Source organism: Trichomonas vaginalis, assembly GCF_026262505.1.
Source record: "Trichomonas vaginalis G3 chromosome Unknown ctg_87, whole genome shotgun sequence".
Lineage (NCBI taxonomy): Eukaryota > Parabasalia > Trichomonadida > Trichomonadidae > Trichomonas > Trichomonas vaginalis.
The window spans coordinates 103,454-128,392 of record NW_026529174.1 but is presented as its reverse complement, the minus strand read 5'-3'; the positions used below and the strand labels follow the sequence as shown (position 1 = coordinate 128,392).

The following is a 24,939-nucleotide window of genomic DNA, read 5'->3' as shown; positions in this document are numbered from 1 at the left end:
AGTAGCGAAAACGGCAGGAACTATCATAGGTGGAGTATTAGGTACTAAAGCAGGTAATCCGGCGATGGGAGCACAAGCAGGTAACGTAGTTGGTGGAATTGCTGAAGGAATACTTAATAAAATAGGAGGTAGATAGTGGAAAAATAAATTATTTTAAAATTATTTTTATCTTAGTATCGGTTGTAGTCTTTGATAAACTTTTTCTCCTTTATTTAAAATTTCTCTTATTGGGGCAGCTTTTGGTGTAATTGATTCAGCAACGTCACTAATTGCTTCTTTATTCTTAAATATCCAATTTGCTCCCTTCTTCAATGTTTCCCAAACTTTACTCGCCCCTCTTTTTACTCTATCCCACAGTTTCTTAAATATACCTGCAGCCATAGTTGATTATTTCATTAAAATTAAAAATTCATTTTCATCTTTTAATTTTGATTTTTTATTTATTAATAAATGACGACTAACTATTTGGTGCCAAACACTAAACCGATTAATGGAAATGTGTTTCATTCATTCGAAAAGATAAATGAAATATTCGCAAAGAATGACGGTAGAAGATATTATAGAGAACTTGAAAGTTCATGCTATGACTCTGATGCTCCATATTTTGATGATAAACAAACTCATTTAAGAATTACAAATCCAGCTCATGATGTGAACCAATTAGGTGACACATATATTAAACGCAAAGTTAAAGTAACTCTAGTTTCAAATAAAGCTTTCACATGTGATGCCGCTTTTAAATGCATGCGTTTATTCGTTGGTTACAAATCATCAAATCAAAGCTTTAAACAATTAGAAGTAGAAACCGAAAGAGGTGATGCCGGTTATCTTCAGATGGATTGCGCCTGTGAATCTTTCGCATTTGCAACATATAAACCAAAATCAGAAAGGAAAGTTAAAAAGTTTGTTCATTCGTTATATAATAATGTTCAAAAATATGATAACTCAGTATGTGGTAAATATATTGACCCTTCAGAAGTTTTCAAGAAAGCAAATGAAGAAGTTGATGTCACTTTTGATATGATTATTCCGGTAAATGATTTGTTAGCATTTCAGGCGTTCGATGATTATCCTAAATCATTTGGTGATATCATTCTTAAATATTATGTTTTCAGGGATACTTTAGTATTTTGTCAGGTTGACCGTTAAGAGTTGCTGATTTACAAAATTACGTTTATGAAAAGATAACTGATGAAAATTATGAAAAGATTATGAATCATGTTTATAAATATGATCGCAAATTCCAACAAATCGGACTTCCTACCAAATTAATTACAAGCTTAGCCGCTACATCTGCTGACGCAACAGTTGAAGACGTTATTATTTCATGCACAAAGATGGAAGTTTTAGAGGATAAATGCATTACACCAGGATACGGTTTAATTGAAGAATCAGTTAAAGCAATACCACGTTTATTTAGTAAGGAAGATCCATTCATGATTCCAGCTCAACATATTGACGTTCGTTCACTAAATGGAGGTTGCATCACTCCTGAAGGTATTAGCTCAGATTTCTCATACGCTCTTCATAATGTTACAGATGTTGTGTTAACATTTCCGAAGAATGCAATGCAAAGAACGGTTTTAGAAAATCCAATGCTTCGAGGTCTTCAGGTCACTATAGATTCCAGAAACTTCCCCGATCAAGCGATGACCACAGTGGGTGACATATTCTTTACACGTATGCTTCAAGCTTCTGATTTAGATGGAGTGAATGAATGCACGGAAGAATACGAGACTCATTAACTAGACCACTGAATGATGATAATGGCAAGCCATTAGCTAGAACATGGAAAGACCAAACTTCATTCTTATGCACTATTCCAGTTCAACGTGATGGAGCGGGTATATTCTTTGATGGATTAGAAACTTTCAACTCACAAGTTACAGTACAAGTGAAAGCTTATCCAATCGTTCAGGGTGAAAATGACACTTACTGTTCAAAGGTGACAAATCCTCCTCAGGTTTGGTTTACTAGGACTACATATTGGACATGGACACCGGACGAAGGTTTGAAATATCATCCAACAGGTACACCACCGCAGTATAGAAGTTCATATGATGAAATATTGATGAATAGAAATGTTTAAAATTATAAATTTATTTTTGATTAAATGGATTTAAATTCATCCACCCCTTATGAAGAATTAGCGGGAGTATATAATACATACGTAGATGATATGATTAATGAAGCATTGAGTGATAATAGAAATGCTCTATCTAAGGAAAAATTAATGAAAATTCCATATTCTGAATGTTACTTAAATTCAATCACTGCAGCAATTGGTAAACAAAATAAAGGTAAAACATTAACGATATTAAAACAAATTATCATTATTGCTAACACTTCCCCCCATTCACATGTGTTAATTTATATTAACCGTTCAGGTTCACCTTCAGATGATACATTTGAATCTTTAAAGCATTTAATCAAAATTCCAATTATTTATTTATCACAAGAAGAAGCAGAAGATTATTTTTTTATATAAATACAATCAAGAAGCAAGGATTAGAGGATAAAATTATTGATAAACAACGGGATGAATTATTTGAAACACTTTCCATTTCAAATTTTGATAAAGAATTTTTGCATTCACTCATTTTTCTAGATGATGCAGTGAAATCAAAACTAATAACAAATGAGAAATCATATTTTAATCAGTTATTAACTCAATGTCGACACATTCAGTGTTCATTCTTTATGGCTGTTCAATACTTCAAAGCATTAAGCACAAACATTAAATCAAATCTATCAACACTTTTCATTTTCAGTGGGTTTAGTCGTCAACAGTTGAACGTTATGCTTTATCAAGTGAATTTACCAATGAGCATTAATGAACTTTACACACAATATCAGCAATTAGGTGAACATGGAAAAATAATAGTTGATTTAAATAAAGGAAGTGTTAAATTTATTAACTTTTTATAATTAATTTTTATTTTTTATTTATAATTAAACATGACAGAAATAGCAAATCTTCTACAGGTTCCATTAAACAAGGGACAAACAAAAGGGGTGCATATAATAGAACTATGAAAGTTCCTGATGGAATGAAAGAATTAGTTCATATTGTTGCTGGTCTTCAAAAAGATGTTAAACAAATGAGAAACGTTTTAACATTACCAGAAGCTCAAGCATATGCCAAACGTCATGGTCCAAATTGGGAAGCACACGAAGCAGACATTACGGGTCCAAATGGAAAACCTGATGGTATAAATGAAGTTTTCGTTACTGATGGTCAAGGTAATATTAAAGTCATAAATGGTTATAAATTAACTATATCTGATTATCCTAAACGTAAAGCATATAATGAACGTTATCCTATGCAATTTGATGAAAATGGAAAAGCTGCTTTAAACAATACATTGGAGAAGGTGAAAATGGTCCAATTAATTCATACCGTCATAATCCATATTCTTATTTCAATGAAGAATTAAATGCTATTGAAGAGGGACCGGATGGATTACCACGATATTCTAACCAGTTTGATGGTCAATATGCAAATATTAGACCCGAAATTTCAGCTAAGAAATTCTTTAAAGTTGCTTTATTCGATCCAGTTTTCGCAAATGTTAAAGATGAACTTAAACAGCAATTCCAACCAATTATAGTAGCAAGAATTGCATCAGGTGCTTTATCTCAAGCATTCAAAGATTTAATTAAGAAACCATTATATCAGCAACGAGGTTTAACTTATGATTTAGTTAAGGAATCAGATAAAAGAAATTTGGAAATCAGATGATTATAAGAATGCAATTAATGAATATATTCGGTCTATTAATTTCGATGAAACAGCTAAAAATCAACTTCATGAACAAATACAGGGAATAATAGATTCAAAAGTTCCAGCAAAATAAAAGTTTAAATATATTTTTTTTATTCGATTATAAATGAGAAGACGTTTCACTAGTCAAAAGAACACTAACGCAAAAGCAGAGATTACGGTTGGTTATAACGTAAATGATGATAAATCACGAATTATTCAAATGTAAAGTTAATGTTAGCCTGAATTAACAAGGTCAGCAACTCAACAAATTTATTAACTCGTGACTTACCGAAGAATGAGGAGAATGAAGAAAACCATGAGAATGGAGACCCAATCATTTTATCTGAACCCGGTAAAGAACCCGTTGAAATTCCCACTTATCCAACATACCCCCAACCTCTTTCATCAAACATCGAGAACCCATATAAAATAGACATTAATTCTGAATTAGTGAAAATTTACCGTGATATAATAATTAATAATTATGATTCAATAATAAATTTAATTGACCAATCTGGTTTAATTATTTTACCTTATGAATCATTAATTCACATTATCGCCATTCTTTGTGATGTTCAAGATTCAGACGTTAAGATTCAATTTTTCATAGATGATGAGGTTTCATGCTGCGGAATAGTTGCAAAAATAAATCCTATAAAGGATATTAGCACAATTAAGATAACAAAGAATGGAACAACAACTGAACTTCATTTAACATATAATAATATTTATAATAAAATAGTCGATGAATATAAAATATCACTTGAAAAATTCTTTGTTAAGGCTATTTAATATTCAAGCATTAACATTATCGAATAATAATCCTTTGAATCATAATCAATAATAATTGACCTTTCACCAGTTTCTATCGTTTGTTTTATTTCTTTTTGTTCCCACTATCCGGATCGGTCATTGTAATTGTTTTTGTTATAGTATCAGCTTTATCTTTAACTTCAATCTTTTTTCCATCGGGATATTTAAACCAAAATTCCAAAAATTCGATATTGTCAATCTGTTCATATTTTAATCTATCAATTACATTTTTAATACCATCTGAAAATCTTATGAAATGGTCATTATATGGGTTTGATTGAACTAAATTTGAATGAAGTGAAATATAACCTGTTTGATGAATAAGACACTGACTCATATTTTCTGAAAACACTAAAATTTATAACATGAATAAATTTCTTATTCGTTGAATTTATGAATTCTTGAGGTAATCTTATTCTAGTTTTATTTATCACTGGAAAATAACGCTTTACCATATTTTTAATCGTAATAAAAATGTCAATTATCAATATTATTTTCGAATAATAGCTGTGAATTAATTTAACAGTTAGCGCGAATTTATAATGTTACTCTCGTTTCTGTGAGTGGAAATTTAATCCCATTCTTTTAGACCCTTCAGATTATATATATCATTTATTAAAGATGACCATGAAAAAACGTATGATATGTATATGAATAATATGATAGCGAAAATGGGGATATTAACACGATTTTAAGTTATTTAAATGAATCATTTATCGTATGGTATGAAGAAATTTTAAATCAAAACCCGATAAACTTTTTGAACTTGATGAAATAAATAACCTTATTAAATTTCCGCTGAAAATTAAATTTTGTACTCCTCATCTTCGTTCATTGTTGGGGATATTAAATTTTGAAAAAGATGTTGGGGATGTTTTGTATTCTGACACTGGTTCCAATTTCATTTTAATCAAATGTGATAAAGTTAATACCCCAATGAGATTTTCACATCAAACATTAGACCCTAACTCTTACCCATCAATACAAAACATTTTATCCATCAACTTAAACACATTTTCTTTATCATATCCGTTTCAATTATCCGGGAATTCATTTATTCTTCATTCAAAAGATTTATCAAATATTAAATTTAGAATAACTGACCTATTTGATTGTGATTTAGAATTCATGAATGAAATATTATGGCAATTTCAAATAGAAAAAATAGGTGATGAGATAACGGATTAAATATTTATTTTTAAATCATAATAAATGATTAAACAACAGCAACCACAACAACTTAAGGCCACAAAGCACCCAGGTCCCTTCAGACCATTACATACGCCATATATGCATATAATTCAAAGACGGCAGAACAAACGCAAAGGTTGAAATATGGAGATTTGGAGATAGTATTGAAAAATGACCATTTCGAATTCGTTTGCAAAGGTGGTGCAGTGATATCAAATATAAAAGAAATTTTATTTATGAATTCAAAAATTAAAGGAATAACGGATGATATAACATCAATTCCACCAGAAGAACAGAGATATTACGCATTAAATGCATTTCCTAAAGTTTTGAAGATTGGAAGATTTAATTTAAATGAGGAATTCATAGAAGGTTTCCTAAATGACATAATGAAGAAGGTGGATAAGGAATATGTGGATAGTGAGTTAAATAAGAGGACAGATAAGGAATATGTGGATGAAAAAGATAATGAAATTAAAGAAATGGTTGAATGGTATCATGAATGGACATCAAAGATTTTAAAAACTAAAGCCGATACAGGATGGGTTTCAGGATGTTTAGACCTTAAAGCGGATAAAACATATGTTAACGATGAGTTAAATAAGAAAGCAGATAAGGAATATGTGGATAGTGAGTTAAAGAAGAAAGCTAATATATCATTTGTTAATGAAGAAATAAAACAATCAGAGGTCTATTTTACTCCGCCATTTTTAAATTTTATGAAATCATCAGATAAAACCTTTGATATAGATTCTTTTGAATGGAGATGTTTCGATGGAGTGACCATGTATTTATTTTATACAGCTGGAGTGCTTTATTATTTTAAAACAAATGATTTTAAAAACTATGAATCATTTACTCCATCTGTTTTGAATCCTGATACACGAAAGCCAATCATTAATCCAAGAATTTTATATGTTGAATATAATAACGGTAAATTTATGGGAATGATAACGGTTGAAGATGATTTTTGCCCTTGTTATTCATTCGATTGTATCCAATGGTTCAAATGTAATTTAAATCAAGATGCTAAATTTAAATATTCAAATAATCCTATTAGATGTGTTAATAATAAATGGGTACTAATTTATGAAGTCAATCAAATTTTCATTAGTGAGGATGGGATAAATTATTATATGTTTAGTATGATGTCATCAGATTTGAAAATTGATTATACAAGTAAGTGGTATTACATTAACAACATGTATTTTATCCTACAAAATGATAAAATTTATAGATCATCTTCAATATCACAAGGTCAATTTGAACAAATTTTTCAAGCTGATGGAGACATTGAAGCTTTATGTTATGGATCAAATGTTTATGTTCTCGTTTCAGGTGAAATGGTCTATTCATATCCTGTAAGTTATAACAGACATATTTATTTATCACAGGATTTATCAAATTGGGAATTGGTTTATTCATTCACTCCAAAACTTACTCAAAATTATAGATTTACAAATTTATTTTATATTGATGGGTATTTCATTGCTTTAGGATGTGGTGATTTAGTAAATATCAGTAGTGATGGAAGAAACTGGTCTGAAATCACAAAATTTCAAAATGTTAGAAAAGCAATTTTCAAAAATAATACGTTAATATTGATAACAAGACCAGTTTTAAATACTCACCCAAATTCAATATTATATAATAAATTCAATATTCATAATGGATTAAATACAATTCTTGAGATGATTTACCCCATTGGTTCTATTTATACGTCAATGAACTCAACAAATCCTTCAGAAGTTTTAGGTTTCGGTATGTGGGAACAGATTGTAGATAAATTCCTCTATTGTGCTAGATATTCAAAGCAAACAGGAGGTTCGAAGAAAATTACTGAAGCAAACCTTCCACCGCACACTCATACAGGAACTACAAACTTTTCTGGCGACCATAGCCACTCATTAAGAGACCACCCATTATACAACTCAGAGTATGAAGCTGGCTATGACGTTTTATCTCCAGATTATAACCATTCAGCAAAAAAGACTTTTCGACAAACTGAACCAGGAGGAAATCATTCACATACTTTCACAACAAATCCAACAGGCTTGGGTAAAGATTATATGCCACCATTTATGACTATATTCGCATGGTATAGAGTTTATTGAATGAACTAAATATATTTTATGTCTGTAATTAATTAGGTAATGAAGTAATGGATGAACTGCAGAAATAAATTTTATCGTTAATGGTTTTAGGTTATTCAATAATTATTTTTGAAGAACTGAAGGTGTCACCAGGTCACCATGTGTCACCAGGTCATTTAACTTCTTTTAAAAAATGAGACAACATGACATTTTGACAACATCACAGGAGGAAGGTAGTTATGACTTATTTTTGAAGAACTGAAGGTGTCACCATGTCACCAGGTCATTTAACTCATGACATTTTGACAACAACACAGGTTATTCAATAATGACTTATTTTTGAAGAACTGAAGGTGTCACCAGGTCATTTAACTTCTTTTAAAAAATGAGACAACATGACATTTTGACAACATCACAGGAGGAAGGTAGTTATGACTTATTTTTGAAGAACTGAAGGTGTCACCATGTCACCAGGTAATTTAACTCATGACATTTTGACAACACAGGAGGAAGGTAGTTATGACTTATTTTTGAAGAACTGAAGGTGTCACCAGGTCACCATGTGTCACCAGGTTAATTAACTTCTTTTAAAAAATGAGACAACATGACATTTTGACAACATTTACGAAAATTTGATGCAGTCAAAAAATAAAGTTAGTTTTAAAATTATTTTTATTTTTTTATTCCTATATAAATGACAGCAACAAACAGCAACAGCAACTTCATCATTTCTGATGAACAAGTTATTGATTCATTAGCTGAGGAATTAGTTGTGGCAGAAACTAAAACCCTCAACGAAAGAATTGGTGAAAACAAGATTGATTTACATAACTACCTCAAACATGATGGAGGAAGAGGAAGGAAAACTGGTACAGCTTTATTAGTAAATAAAATTTCAAATTTAACGATTATAGATGTTGATATCAATAAATCGTACAATGATGAACTTAAAGAAACAGTTAGAAAAGACATTTTATCAAAACTTTCGGATAAAGATGTTATCGTTAAAACCGCATCAGGAGGTCTTCACATTTATTGCAACACTAATTTCTTCTATGCAGTTTCGAACAGAATGATTAAATGTTATTCCTGCAATGATTATGATATTGACATAATGACTTCTATTGATGATTCAAAGCGTTCATTAGTGGTTATGGCTGAATCAAGAGTTCGCAAGAATGCATCAGAACCAATCAATACATACTCATTCATTCGTGGAAGTTATGATTCAACATTAACTAGAACAGTGAATGATATATTAAATGATTTGAATATTAAGGTAAGAGTTGAACAAAAGAGCGAAGAAATAAAGAGTATAATGAATGAAAACAAAGATGTAAACATTGACGATAAACTTGCCCAGAGCATAGTTGATGGCATCTGTGATTTTGAAGTACATAATGACGGTGGAAACATGAATTTAGAAAAAGAAGTTACATTATTCACACTGTTTCAAGCAATTAATTCGTTACCTAATCATTTAATTAATGAAGCATACGATAACGTTTATAACTTCTGCAATTTAACAGAAAATGCAAAAAGTAATTTTGAAAAAGCACGTAGTAGATATGCACATTTAATGACTTCTCCATTTGTTTTAGTGAAGATTCTAAAACTTTATCAAAAGGAATATTATGATGAATATGTTTTACCTTTATTACGTAAGCCAAAAATAACATTTGATATCAAACTTGATGACTCGTTTTTGATAACAGATATTAGACGCAGGGCTGAAAATCATCAGTATAAAAACAGTTCTGAAGTAATTGAGGATTTATCACGTGTAATTCGTTTTGTAGATTGTGGAAACAAATATTTCATTCAAAAGGACTATAATATCCACGACAAAATGAATCAAATATCATTCGTTCTTCAGTCAAACATGAAAGAGTCACTTAAAATGATTAAATTATTTAAAGAAGAAGGTAAAACCATAACAGCATGGGATGTACTATTAAATCAATTGTCTTCATTAACCGTTAAGGGTGTTTGCTTTAAATCTGATTCCCCCGATGTTTTCTCAACGTTTCAGGGTTATAAATACAACATTCTTGAAAAGCTTGATTACTCAAAAATTGAGATGTTTATGGATTTCATTAAAGAAGCCATTTGTGATAATAACGATGAAGTGTATAAATACCTTCTCGGCTGGATTGCATCAATGATTCAACATCCTGGAATCAAGAATGAAACAGCAATTATTTTGAAAGGACTTCAGGGAACAGGTAAAAACAGATTTACAGACATTATTTCTGAACTTCTCGCAGGTTATTCATGTAAAAACATTACCGAAATAGGTGAGCTAACGGGTAATTTCAACTCAGTAGTTGAAAATAAAATGTTTCTTGTACTTAATGAACTCAAGAATGTAGGTGAAGACAGACTCGCAAACTTCAACGCTTTGAAATCAATTATAACGGATAATGAGATTAGAATTAATGAAAAGAATCAACCCAGAAGAACTGCTCAGAATGTTGCAAACTTCATTTTCGTAACTAACAACGTCTACCCTGTCAAAATTGAAGTTGGAGACAGAAGATACGTAGTTTTAAGGGTTAATGGTAAATTCAAGGGTCAATTTGATTACTTCAAGAATTTAATGGATTCATGCACAAAGGAATTTTATGATAACCTTTTAACATATTTTATGCAATATGACCTTTCATCATTTAATGTACGAATCATACCGATGACTGAAGCCAAACAAGATTTAATAGAATTATCAACAAATCCTTTAGATGTATGGATAAATACACATTATGATGAATTGTGTGCAGGTATGACGTGTAAAAATGCTCTATTCTGCAAACCATCAGACATGAAAGACAAAAACTTTCAAATGAGTATTAAGGATAAATGTGATAGGAAACAGGTAAGAATAGATGGTAAACAAACATGGTGTTATGTTTTGAAAGAAGAAATGAAAGGATTATATAAACAGGTTGAACCAAACGATAATGAGGATTCATTTACTGACGATGAAATACCTGTAAATGAAGCTTTATAAAGTATGATTGGAATTTATTTTTGCCTTCCTCTTTTCGTACCTGTGTTGTCAAAATGTCATGTTGTCTCATTTTTTAAAAGAAGTTAATTAACCTGGTGACACATGGTGACCTGGTGACACCTTCAGTTCTTCAAAAATAAGTCATAACTACCTTCCTCCTGTGTTGTCAAAATGTCATGAGTTAAATTACCTGGTGACCTGGTGACACCTTCAGTTCTTCAAAAATAAGTCATAACTACCCTCCTCCTGTGATGTTGTCAAAATGTCATGAGTTAAATGACCTGGTGACATGGTGACACCTTCAGTTCTTCAAAAATAAGTCATAACTACCTTCCTCCTGTGATGTTGTCAAAATGTCATGTTGTCTCATTTTTTAAAAGAAGTTAAATGACCTGGTGACACATGGTGACCTGGTGACACCTTCAGTTCTTCAAAAATAAGTCATAACTACCCTCCTCCTGTGTTGTCAAAATGTCATGAGTTAAATGACCTGGTGACATGGTGACACCTTCAGTTCTTCAAAAATAAGTCATAACTACCTTCCTCCTGTGATGTTGTCAAAATGTCATGTTGTCTCATTTTTTAAAAGAAGTTAATTAACCTGGTGACACATGGTGACCTGGTGACACCTTCAGTTCTTCAAAAATAAGTCATAACTACCTTCCTCCTGTGTTGTCAAAATGTCATGAGTTAAATTACCTGGTGACCTGGTGACACCTTCAGTTCTTCAAAAATAAGTCATTATTGAATAACCTGAAAACATTTACTCACAATATTTTTGTACAAAACAACCCCAAGCTTTTAACTTCTTTTCTGCAGCTTCTAATGCTATCTTAGCGAGTTCATATTCTCTAAATTCTCTCTTTAAATTTTCTTGTTCCCATTGGTCTAGTTCGTATGGAGAATCTCTATAACCATAACATAACTCACGTTCATGTTCTAATTGTTTTTCGCACATTTTTCCAACTTCTTCTTCAAACAAAGGTTTAGCATTCTCTACTGTATCTTCGAGTTCTTCTTCATCTAATTTCTCATGAACTTTCTTGTCTATGGAGTCCATAATATCTTTGACATAAAATGCATACTTTACAGAGCACCATTCAGCAACAAAATGAACGAGGTCAGGATGTATGTAAATACCTTTGAATTCATTTATAACACCTTTTGTAAGCTCATAAAATGCTTGTTTTGAGGTCGAGCCACTTTTGGCTCCACCATATTCTTTCAACCAAAACTCAAGAATTTCCTGCATTTTAGCACTATTGAGAAATCTGTTTAAATGGTTTAACTTTCCCGCTTCTCTTGCCATCTTTGTTGCATTAATGTAATCATCCTTGTCTCTACGTAAGACTTCAATACCGTTATAAGTGCCTTTTGTGAATGTTTCGCCATTAGATTTGTTCGTGAACGTCTGTGCTTCGACCGATATTACTGTTCTTACATACAAAATAAAAAGTTAGAAAAAAATAAAAATAATTAATTATTGAATAACCCGTGTTGTTGTCAAAATGTCATGTTGTCATCATTTTTTAAAGAAGTTAATTAACCTGGTGACACATGGTGACCTGGTGACACCTTCAGTTCTTCAAAAATAAGTCATTATTGAATAACCTGAAACCATTAACGATAAAATATATTTTTGGTCGTTAATGACAAATTTTTATTTTTATCATAAATGAATACCCCACAAGCTCAAAATTTACCACGAATCATAACAAGGGAGGAAACGATAAAAATGATGCGAGAACTTGCTAAAAATAACAAACCACTAAAACTGAGAAAATGTGGTTATGCAGTAATGATGGAAAGAGAGACGTTGTCGAAGAGGAACAAAAATTAAATTTGGATTGAGTTTAAAAATTCATCTTTATTAAATTCATCTCTTCCAATCAATTTATTTATTCTATTAAATTCTTTTATTTTTGCTTCACTCAGTTTAAGGATTGAACGGTAAGTTTCTAATTTTTCGATTATTTCTTCATCGTTTTCAATTACTTTAGTTTTATGGGCATCAACCCCACCACATTGCGGCTTCTTTTTGTAATAGCATATTTTTGATTTAATTCTATTTAGTTTCTTTTATATTCATCGTCTGGACTCTTGACTGCTTTGTTGTCACTCATTTTCTTACGAATTAAAAAAATAAATTATTCAAAAATGTCAGAAGAAAATATTTAAATAAATTATTTAAATTTTTTTACTCTATTCAAGAATTTTATTTTTGATATAACTCATTGAATTCAAAATTTTTTAAAAAATTGACACCTTTTTCTATCTTATTTACATCTAACATGCACCAATTTATTTTATAACTTTATTAATACTAAATTTTATTTCATACAAAAAGTAAAAATTCATAAGTTATATATTAATTTAATAAATTATATTATCATTTATAATAAAATTTTTCGAAATGCAGATAAATTTTAACATGTTCGAAATGAAACTATTATAAAATATATTCTTTTTATTAATGGTAATATAGGAATTGTAGGAATAAAAACTTTTTATAAATTATTCATAAATTTTTAAAATCTGCTATTCGGAAGTATGTTCAAAAATCATTCAATTATGTGAGAATTCTTACGATTACAAAAAAAGTCACACAACCCGCATCATATACTACTCATCTATATATAGCTTCTTTTAAAATTAATGTTAATTTTTTTATTTTTTATTTCATTATGTATGGGTTGAGTGTAAATGTCTTACAATTTTGAAAATTTTTTAAATCTTGATTTATTCAAAAACGTAAGAATAAAAACCGTAAGAATCATACATTTTTTACTTCATATGTTAAAAAAAATGATACAAAATCGTTCAATATCATATGAATTCTTACGTTTACAAAAAAAGTCACACAACCCGTCATATCCACTACTATTTTATCCACGTTTGAGTTTTTACTTTGGAACGCTATATATTAATCAAATTCGCCTGAAAACAAGAGAGTATTTGAATAACTGCTTTATATCTTGCGTTTCGCATAGATTAAGATTTTTTTTATCCGATTCTTAGGTTTACAAAAAGAATTTTTTTATATGGATTTACATTCTACCGTTTCTTTTTCGACAACCATTCAAGAATCGGGAGGAAGTCCATTGAAAAGCGACATTGCTATCCGTCTGAGCAATGATCCTGAATTTTCAGAGATTCCTGTTGTTAAATTATTTTCAATTCCAATTTTACAACCACCTTCTATCCAACAACTTGAATCAGCAGCTAACCAAGAAAACAACGATGACGATGACATGAATTCTGAGTCGCATTCTAGCATCCCAGCTCCGCCATCTACAACAGTTCACCCTTCTTCTCTGATTTTGCACTATTTAAGCAATGAAGAGAACCTAGAAGTTATTAGAAATTACAATCCGCCTAAGAATAATATGCAATATCTCACTTTCAAACTCGGAAATTTCAAATTCGGATTTTATTTCTTAGAACCAATCAAATGTATAGCATTTTTACATAATGGAGAAAGAGTAATTTCCGATTACTGGCATTTTATGCCAAAAGAAACACTTCGATACACAAATCCTGACGGAAACATCGAAATTACTTCGAAAGTAACATTCGAAAACACAGAAGTATCTCCGAATATACACCTTGTTATCCTCTTCCAGAGAATTCTTCAAATCGAATCAGGAAGCGCTGTAGACAGATATTACGACAAGCCAGGTCCGAAAACAATCGAAGCAGCAAAGAAATCTGTTATTGATAGTTATCCTCGAATTTCGGATATTTATACTACATTTGCTTTTACATTTGCGAAAGTCACTTCGATTATTACAGGAGCTCATGGTTATAAGTTCCCAAAGGCATGGTTATGCTCAAATACAATCATCCGCAACCTCGACGATGCAATTAAAAACACTAGTAACAGAACTCAAATTCCAATTCAAGTTGTAATGAAAGCACGACCGAGATCGGCACATAATATTGAAGGATACGAAATACTACATACAAATTTCCATATAAATATCAAACCGGATGTCACTTTTCGCCATCAATTTACATTTCGCCTTGATTCCATTCAATTAAAGAAGCTCCCTGAAGGATTGAAGGCTAGGAATATTTTCTGTGTCATCAGTGTCCAAGAATCTCAAATTACTCCACGTCTTCCTTATCTTATTGATCCAATGACGAAACAGCACGTGAAATCACTCACAAGTACATGTACATACCACGACAAATCACCTGTATTCGACGATGTCTTCACAGCGGACCTCCCTGCGAAGTTGCCGAAGAATTTATACATTTTTGTGTATCTTTACCACGCAATTGTTCAAAATGAGAGTGACAATGACAGGCAGTTCATCGCGCACGCAGCATTTCAGATCGTAAACAACGGAATTCCTGTTGTTTCTGGTCCGATTTCAGCTGGAGTTTCTTTTGGCATGGAAGACAAACCAGATAAATCTCTCAATGTCGTAAATGGCGATTTCCGCATTTTCTCTACAATTTTCTCAGGAGATCCGAATTTATTCGGATATTATGAGAAATTAAAGAACAAAGAAGTAGAAGAAGACGGGCTTGACAAGGTCAGAGATGACATTGCATGCAGAAACTGTATCACAATTATGGCGAATTTACTTGAAATCCTCAATGATAAGCCTTTTGAAGCGGTAAAAGGCCTTATCGATATGGCATTCCACGCATCTAAGGTATATCCTGAGGCCCCGCAGATTTTGGCTGGTTTTGCTCGCTACATTTTCCACAGACATGACGGAATTCTCAAAGGATACGAGACGTACTTGAATAAGGTAGGTGAAATCGTAAACTTCCTTGACAGGCGAGACTTTGTTGCCATTCCAATGCTGTTCCAGCTCGCAACTTTCGCTGGAATTGAAGAATTTTCAGAAACTTTTGTATCAAAGATCGCTTCTTTCACAGATAATGGATTGATACAGACAAAGAAGTTCATTGAAGAATTTGCTTTCTTCATCCGTGAATCAGTTCCGAAAGAAAAAGCTTTTTCTTGTATCGAAAAAGTGACAAAGAATTTCTTTAACACTCCGAACAAAGCAGAAATATTATGTAGCTTTTTATCAATAGTCCTAGATTCGCCATTATTCGATGCAATGGTCTTCGACAACAAGCAAATTGAAGAATTATGCGTAAAAACGATCAGAGCGAAGCATTCAAGGCCAGTACAAGGAATATTCCACACTATATTAGTTGCAGCTTCAAAGGCTGAGCCAAGAAGGCAGAGATTCCTAGCAAATAAAATGTTAAATATTTTATACATTTTATCCCCGCTAACAGACATTCCATTTGCTCAGGATAACGATCTGCAGCCCGCCATACCTCTTTTCCTTTGGATTCTGTCACTCGCCGAGTCAAATTCTGTCGAAGAATTTATTAAGTCAACAAACGAAGATATAATACTCCAGTCATTGCAATTTGTCCTCAACAGGCTTAAATCCGGCGTTACGACCAAGAAATCCGAAATGTTGAGCCATTTAGAAGGAAAATACTCAATTTCTTCAAGACCGAAGAGCAAATCGTTCGCTGTTAGAAGCAAAGTTATTTCCACGCCATCGATGTCAACATTTACGATCGATGACTCGAAATCACGTGATTTGTTGTTATGTGCTCAACTCTGCTCCGCTCGCGTTGTTAGATACGGCAAGAACTACAAGGAGATTGTCAAGATCATATTCCATCTCTATACACAGGATTTCTCTGTCAACATTTTGCCAATATTAAATTCTGTTTATGTCAAATTGTTGGCTGACCATTACAACGACATAAACATTCCAGAAGCTCCTCCGTACAAGATTCTATCAAAGATTTTGGAGCATTCCGACACATTACAAGCAGATTTCGGTCCGATCGAAGATTTGACCGATGTTTTGGGAGCCTTGGCCACAACCGATATAAATCTAATCGTAGATGTCCAACCGCAAAAACTCAGATATTTGGTCAATACTGTAAAGATTCTGCAGGAAATCGCCTACGAATCGACAGATATTGATGAAAGCGGTGACGCGCTCTTGGAGTTGGCCAACATTTTCAAGGCTAGCGAAGAAGGATATTATTTCTACTTGAATAAGCTGGCGGACTTCTGGAAATCGAAGGAATTCGTGTACGAAGAGATCGAGTGTAGAGTTTCTATGGCTCCTTATCATAGAAAACGCCAGGAACTTGAAGAAATTTACGCAACTGCAAGATTATGTATGAAAGAGTGCCTCCCAGAGTACGCAAAGCAGGTTCTTAAGGGTATTGATACACCCGAATGCTACAGAATCCTCGCAGAAACGTTCGATGTCGATACTTCCTCGAGAATTTACAATAATTTCTTCCGAGTCACATTTTCTCAGAACGGAATTGCACGAGATTACGTCTATCGCGAGCGTGGAGCCACCAACGTCGTCAAACTCGCTCAGCGCCTCGAAAATCAGTACAAAGATTCTGTTGTTCTGAGAGATTCCTCAATCAAGCCCGAAGATGATGGAAAGCTCTACATACAATGCACGTTCATCGAGCCATTTTTCGATGGCGTTGAAAAGAGCGAATTCGAGATGCACCATAACGTTCAAACTTTCATGTACGAGACTCCGTTTACCCTTGGCAATGACCGACAAGGCGATATCATGCACCAGCATTTGCTCAGGAATATTATTCATACTGAAAATGCGATGCCTTATCTGACCAAACGGACAAAGATAGAAAGGATCGACCACATAACACTGGAACCTATAGTTGTTTCCACGAATATGATTATTGATCGCACAAAGAAGATCAGAAAGGCTCTTGATAAGAAAGATTACCAAAGTCTCGAATTACAGTTACATGGAACACTTCTGGCGACTGTAAATGTTGGACCTGTTGCAATTATCAAGGAATTCTTCAATTCCGACGACAAAAGAGTTTCGGAATTGAAGCAGGCCTTCAAGAAATTCGTTGAAACAACGAGCGAAGGAGTTAGAAAGCATAGGGAATGGTGTATTTCTGAGGGAAAGTCTCAGGAACTCTGCGATAATCTTGACAACGGATTGGATGCGCTTTTAATCGCTGCAAAGGATGCGGATATTAAGAAATAAATTAATATAATAAAAATGTATTTATAATATACCAAATATTGTAATTTTACTTCATCAAGATTTTTTTTTTTATCTCACATGGTATTTAAGTATCAATGAAAAGGATATTCATGGAAGAACCACTCTTAATATTGTGTCGTGAAAATAGTTGAAAATATTATTTTATATGATGAAAATATCAATGAAAAAGCTAATGATGGTGTTAACGCTTTTCATTTTGCAGCACGTTATAAATCAAGAAAATTTTTGAGGTCCGACAGACCAATCTGGCAGAAATCGACTCCTTGAGAGAAATTCATATTATTAACTGCATGACTTTCATCAAGAGTTGTGTATTTTATTGTTGATAGCAGCAGCAGCAGCAACAACAACAACAACACACATACACATACACATACACACAAAAAAAATTGTTTTATGTATAAAATCAATGGGAAATTGAGCTAAATGATAGGGAAAAAAAGAATTGTAAATTATGTAAGGGCGTTATAATTTTGCGCCATACGAAATAAGATAATCATTTATTTCTCGTTTGTTCATACTTGCTGCAATATCAAAAGCTGTTTTTCCATCATTATCTTTTTCATTGATATTTATATCATGTGAAAGAAGAAGTTCTGCTGTTTCTTTGCTATTATATTGTGCTGCTCCATGAAGAGCTGTTTTTCCATCATTATCTTTTTTCATTGATATTTATACCATGCGATATAAGAATTTCGGCTGCTCCATAATTATTTTTTTCATTAATATTTAGACCATGTGAAAGAATAAATTCGACTGTTTCTACTCTATTATCGCGCAATGTATCTAAAAGAGCGGCTCTTCCATAACCATATTTTTCTCTGTAAATTGTGTTTTCTTCATGAATGTCCATATTTTCAAAATTATATTTTTTGAAATCATGATATTTGTCTATTTTAAATCCATATTCTTTATAAAACAGGAAGTTGAAAATGCCTCCAATATTGCAGACCTCTTTAACATTATAATCATCATATATGAGTTTGGCAAGAAACAAATATGACTTTGTATAGCGATTATTATAGGGAATGATATTTGAAATGTTTATTATAATGTCTTTGGGAAGATATTTTTTTGAATCAATCAATTCTGTTTTGATCATTTTGTAAATCTCCTTTAATTCTTCTTCTTTGTCCGTTTTCAGCTGATATAGCGCAATATATGAATCAATGTAGTATTTGTAGGTGCTTCGAAATTCGCTGTATTTATTTGGATGAACCTTTTGTTCGGACATTAAAAATCTTTAAAAAAAAGGACACATTTTACCAAATAAGTATCTTTTAAATTTATTAGAAGAAACCAAAATTATGTTGGAAATGGAAAAAGTAATGATCGCAAAGATATCGGAATTAATTTATGAAATTTAATTAAGTTCATAGATATGAAATGACACGATAACAATAGAAAAGTCAAGCAATAGGATTTTCATCTAGATGATTATATTATTTTTCAAGATTGTGATGTATAATTAGGAATGGGACAAATGTTATGTCATTTGAAAAAAAAGTAAGAATATTGTATGTTCTAAATAGTATTAAAGAACAGAAAGAAATTTATTATTCATTTTTTTCAAATATCAGTTGGTTTAGCATTTTAATGTAGTAACTTATAAGGACAAATGAATTAATCGCTGAAACTTTCTTGTGAGTTCTAGATATTATGTATTGCTTACAATTATTTTATATCCATGCTTTTTTTCTATTTGTAGTCATTTTGTATATCTACACTTGTATAGATATTATGCATCACTCACATAGCTATAGATTCAGATACTAAAAATAACTGTTTTATAAAAGTAAATTTTTTATCATTTGAAAAGAGATTTCATGTCATCACCCAATCATTTGAGTAATCAGCAGCTGTATGGCCATCTAAATCTCTGATTGACCTGTCAGCATTGTAAGTAGTATATATAGCGGGTTTTGTGACTTTTTTTGTAAACGTAAGAATTCATACAATATAGAACGATTTTGTATTATTTTTTTTAACATATGAAGTAAAAAATGTATGATTCTTACGGTTTTTATTCTTACGTTTTTGAATAAATCAAGATTTAAAAAATTTTCAAAATTGTAAGACATTTACACTCAGCCCATACATAAAAATAATTTATTTCATCTTTTATAAAAGAAGCTATATATAGATGATGTCGGATATTCTGTGATTAATTAAACATTGTTTAAATCCTGAATGAAATCAATGAAGTCATAATCAAAGACCTCATAAACGGGTAAAAGAAATTAGAAATTCATGTCTTACGAAAAATTAAAACTTAGTTATGTTTATTATTTTATTTTTTTATTTTGTTTGAAATGAGCGTCAAAACTAACGACGTTAAAAAATTAGGATTCACAAACGAGGAAATAAAGGATATATTAGAGGAGGCGGGTTATGAGGTTGATAAATATTATTTAAGAAATTGTAAAAAATTCGCGGAGTTTTTAAATGAGTTTGATTATGATGGAAAAATGAATAAAAATGATGTTATAAATTTCTTATATCCCACATCTAAAGAAGAAAAACCTAAAGAACCTGATGTTTTCCCTGAATATTATGAAGAACGGATTAAAGATGATGAATATGATGAAATTGAAAGACTGGAAAAAATAAGAGATGAAATAGATGAAAAAATTAAGGAATTAAGAGAAGTTGAAAAATATAATGAAAATGAAGTAGAGGGTTTAATGAATATCCCAGCTTCAGAATCAGAAGTTCAGAAATCTCATGAAGAAAGATATAAAAATTATGTCTCAGAATCAACACAAAATTTATTAGATGGTGAAATAGATGAAACACTTTCAGAAGAAGGTACTAAATTTATTCGTAAACATAAGTTACAATTTATTGATAATGAAGAATACCCTTGTATCTTACTTTCACCACCTTTAGATTCCAAAAAATTCAAAAAAGCTCTTAAAAACGTGACATATGCAACTAATACGATTAAGAAAGAAGATCATGATATTTACACAAATTATTATTTAAATAAATGCACAGGTGTTGATAAAGTTTTTGATTTATTAGATAAAATATCAAAAGAAACCATTGGAACCTATAAAATTTTGTGTGATTGTGGTTTCATTATTGAAGATACCAATAATGTTTCATATGAAAGAACAGCACCGAAGGAAGACGAAGTTGAAAGGTCTATACCATTCGTTATTAAGAACATAAAAGATATGAAAACTTATAAACATTATATTTATTCATTTATTTCAGAAAAAATGGAAGCAACCCATAAAACATCATCTCATCATTTTATAGCTATTCATACATTCCTTTTCAAAGTTGTGAAATTAAATAAGACAGGAATTAGATTTAATGTATCAGGGTACGCATTCTTGAGTAAATTAAAATGTATTCGTCACGTCGCGGATGATAAAAATTTATGTGTTCTTAATTCATTTTATGGGCTTTAAAAAATAAACTTTATTTTTATTTATTTTTTAATTTTTATTCTTACATAAATGAACAAAAACGGAACAGCTAAAATGAATGATAATCAAATTAGAGCAGAAGGTAGAAGGTTATTTAAACGCTTCTATAACATTCCTGATGGTGTTAATCCTAAAACTCGTAGAAGTTATTTAAATGAAGCAATAGATGCATATGAAGGGTTTGACATTTCATCAGAAAGTGAAAGATTAGCGAGAATGTTAAATGTTAATATTGATTTCTATTATTGTGATCCTCAACCAGAAGACGTGGACATAAATAAGGTAGACTTTCCATTAGTGGAATCAATAATGATAGATCCAGAATTTGAAACAGTAAATATTTTATTAACACAGAGTTCATGTGGAAAACTTCACGCTGACAGAATAACAGACGTAGAAGCACTCACCGGCTATAAAGTTTGTTCATTTTGTAAAGAAGAAGTTTATTCTATCCGTGATGACCCAGAAAGGAAAAACCAAAGAAGATTTTTAAAGCATTGTGAGAAATGTAAAGAAAATAATGGGAGATTAATTCAAGACGTTCAATTGCAAAAGACCCAGCAACCATATGCACCACATATTACGAAACAGAAGATATATCAGTGGTTATTAGCTCACAATTTGCAGGAATATTATAAACCGACAAGATATTATATTACTTTTGACTTTGAAACATTAGAGACTAAAGAAGAATTACAACTTTCTGAGTGTGCAACTTTGAATGCTTACTTGAAACCATTCATGGTATCATCAACGGTTAAATTAAATGATAAAACATATACGAGGAATTTTTGCTTAACTTCGAGTGATTCTTTTATTTCTGATTGGATTGAGTTTTTATTTTCAACCTGTTCATTAGTTGCTAAATCAAATATTGAACAATATGAAGAATTATTGAAGCCGCAAACGGTGGGGACTTTGTCTCATACATTAAATGAAAAACAGAAGGAAGCATTTAAAGAACTTCTAGATGAGGAATTCAATAAAGTGAATATCATAGGTTTTAATTCGGGAAAGTTTGATTTAAATTTAATTCTTCGTGATTTAAACACTGCAAAATGGAAAATAAAATCAATGCTGGGTTCATCTTCACAATTTAAGCAAATCATTGTAAAGAAAACAAACGTTCCATATGAATTAAGATTTATTGACATCAGAAATTATATAGCGGGTGGGACATTAGACCAATTCACTCAAGATTTCGGAAACAATAAATCACGTGTTAAATCCTTTTTCCCTTATCAATTCATCACGTGGGAAAATTACGAAGAAGAATTATATAAAGTGGAACCATTCACTCAAGATTCATTTTATTCGGCATTAACTCAAGAAACTATATCAAATAGTGATTATCAAATATATCTCAATGATGCTAAAAATTTTAAGAATAGATTAGAATATTTTATTCATTATTGCAATAAAGATGTTGAAATTATGATTGACCCAATTGATAAAATTATTGAAGAAACATTTGTTTATAAAATTGACACGCTTCATAATCTTTCTTTATCATCGAATGCTTCAATGATTCGTTACGCTTTAGCATATAAAGACTTTAATCCTAATGAAAAATATCCTGAGGAAGAGATAGAATCAAGTTTTGAATTAACGAAAAAGTATTGGAAATATAAAATTGAATCATATAAGAAACAAGATGAAAAAGCAGAAAGGGATACTAAAAATAATGTTTCAATGGATGATTTTCAATACTATCACGATTTAATCCTTTCATCTAAATGCAAAATGTGTGGTAAAGCGTTTACATATGCAAATAAACCAACATTGGATAGAATCGATAATGAAAAACCGCATACCAAAGAAAATTGTCAGTTAATGTGTTGTTATTGTAATGTCGTAAAATCAAATAAAGATGAAGATGTTCAACGTTTAAGAATCAATTTAAGAAATTATGCATTAAAAAATAATTTACCAATGACTTTAGATTCAGTTGAAGCTTATCACATTCTCCGTAATGGAATTACTGGTGGTCTATCAAATGTTCAACATCGTGTTAATCTTAAAGGAATCACACACATTAATAAACTTTCATATAATCCAGAAACTAAAACTGTATCAAATGAGGACACCACCAACATTATGACTCATTTCGTTGGTGTTGATTTTAATTCATTATATCCTTCATCATTTTCATCTAATCCTCATGATTTCATTCAATATACTGACCATAAAATGTATATGCCAGGAAGATTGAATGGTGTTATCATTTGTGATACAGCAACAAAGAAAGCAAAAGCACTGGGAATTATTAGAAAGAAAAATACTTTATTCGTGGCTGAAGTAAAGGGTCACATTGATGAAAAATACATTAATGATTACATAAACTTTTTACCGATAATAAGAAACTTAGATATTATCACAGATGAAAAAACAATTGGCAGTTTTATGTATAATTACATGAAATCAAACAATCTACCAGTTGACCAGAAACAGAGGAAATTAACTCAGTTAGCATCAACACACAACCAATATCAACCATTTTCTTCTTATTATCTTTGGTATCTAATAGACAGATTTCATTTTATCATTGATGATATTCAATCAATTTTAACATTTACTAAAAACACTTGTTTTAATGAATTTGCGAACGAATTTATGAACGAAAGACAAAAGGCTGAGTTAGAAGGAAATAAAGGAAAAAGTTTATTTTGCAAGATTTCGCTTAATGGATCATATGGTTACGATGCAATGAATACACAAAATTACACAAAGACTAAAATAATGAATGCACAGAAGGCACGCGTTGCATGTATGTCAAATAAGTTTAAAAACATAAGAGAAATAGGTGAAGATACATATCAAGTGATGCTCAAAGATAGATTTTATAGATGTGATACATGTTTACAAGAGGCATTCTTCACTTTAGATAATGCTAAATACTGGTATTTGGTTTTCATTTATGATTTTATGTATAAATGCATGAATGTTAATCGTTTTCATTTCATTGAAGGTGATACTGATTCATCTTATTGTGCAATCGCTGGCGACCCAAATCTTCCTAACACTCAAGCATTTCAAGCAATTGTTACCGATAAACAATTTTATGATAAAAACATTTTCAAATTCGCACCATTTGATTTCTTCTGTTTTGATGAGAAATTTAAACCTAAATTAAAGAATAAAGCTGAAGAAAAAGCACATGAGAAAAAATTATTGGGTTTAGCAATTGAGAAACAAGGTGATAACATGGTTGCTTTATGCCCCAAGTGTTATACATCATTCAACGGTTCAATTGATGGAAGTGATTTTAAAAAGATTGCACAAAAAATGAAAGGTGTTAGTTTACGACAAAATAAACAATTAACACCTAAAAATTATTTGGATATAATAAATGATAAAGTGATATTTGATGGTCAGAATATTAATTTACAACTTAAAAACGGATTAATGACTCGCTTAACAATCGGTAAGACTGCATTAACAGGAGCACACACTAAGGCTGTATGTTGTGAAAATGGATGTTGTATGCCATTTATTTAATACAATTTAAAATTTTATTTTTAATGAAATGCCACAGAAGAGACAAAAGGAACCGTTAATGATGGTT

At 31.1% G+C, this 24,939-nt stretch overlaps 7 protein-coding genes and 1 pseudogene across 8 annotated transcripts, besides 2 other annotated features; 5 read left to right on the top strand and 3 right to left on the bottom strand.

Annotated features, from left to right (window-relative positions):
• Positions 1–165: 165 nt before the first annotated feature.
• On the bottom strand, positions 166–381 carry TVAGG3_1070070 (uncharacterized protein; the record flags this gene model as incomplete). Its single annotated transcript, XM_051256346.1, has 1 exon — positions 166–381. One exon carries the CDS (start codon positions 379–381, stop codon positions 166–168), a length of 216 nt encoding a protein of 71 aa, XP_051076420.1.
• A 1,858-nt stretch (positions 382–2,239) lies between these two features.
• Positions 2,240–12,179: a mobile genetic element.
• Positions 2,959–3,692, top strand: TVAGG3_1070060 (annotated as a pseudogene). The gene has a single exon. A coding segment is annotated over exon 1 (734 nt).
• Positions 6,253–7,884, top strand: TVAGG3_1070050 (keratin-associated protein family; the record flags this gene model as incomplete). Its single annotated transcript, XM_001312976.1, has 1 exon — positions 6,253–7,884. One exon carries the CDS (start codon positions 6,253–6,255, stop codon positions 7,882–7,884), a length of 1,632 nt encoding a protein of 543 aa, XP_001312977.1.
• Positions 8,558–10,870, top strand: TVAGG3_1070040 (uncharacterized protein; the record flags this gene model as incomplete). Its single annotated transcript, XM_051256345.1, has 1 exon — positions 8,558–10,870. The coding sequence occupies one exon, from the start codon at positions 8,558–8,560 to the stop codon at positions 10,868–10,870; it is 2,313 nt and encodes a 770-aa protein (XP_051076419.1).
• TVAGG3_1070020 (uncharacterized protein) lies at positions 11,634–12,179 on the bottom strand (the record flags this gene model as incomplete). The annotated part of the gene is made up of 1 exon (XM_001312975.1): positions 11,634–12,179. The coding sequence occupies one exon, from the start codon at positions 12,177–12,179 to the stop codon at positions 11,634–11,636; it is 546 nt and encodes a 181-aa protein (XP_001312976.1).
• A 1,699-nt stretch (positions 12,180–13,878) lies between these two features.
• On the top strand, positions 13,879–17,948 carry TVAGG3_1070000 (memory T cell proliferation; the record flags this gene model as incomplete). The annotated part of the gene is made up of 1 exon (XM_001312974.2): positions 13,912–17,916. The coding sequence occupies one exon, from the start codon at positions 13,912–13,914 to the stop codon at positions 17,914–17,916; it is 4,005 nt and encodes a 1,334-aa protein (XP_001312975.1).
• A 454-nt stretch (positions 17,949–18,402) lies between these two features.
• TVAGG3_1069990 (proteasome regulatory particle assembly) lies at positions 18,403–18,603 on the bottom strand (the record flags this gene model as incomplete). The annotated part of the gene is made up of 1 exon (XM_001312973.1): positions 18,403–18,603. The coding sequence occupies one exon, from the start codon at positions 18,601–18,603 to the stop codon at positions 18,403–18,405; it is 201 nt and encodes a 66-aa protein (XP_001312974.1).
• Positions 18,604–20,170: 1,567 nt separating this feature from the next.
• Positions 20,171–24,939: part of a mobile genetic element that runs on past the window's edge.
• Positions 21,405–24,872, top strand: TVAGG3_1069970 (DNA/RNA polymerases family; the record flags this gene model as incomplete). The annotated part of the gene is made up of 1 exon (XM_051256344.1): positions 21,405–24,872. The coding sequence occupies one exon, from the start codon at positions 21,405–21,407 to the stop codon at positions 24,870–24,872; it is 3,468 nt and encodes a 1,155-aa protein (XP_051076418.1).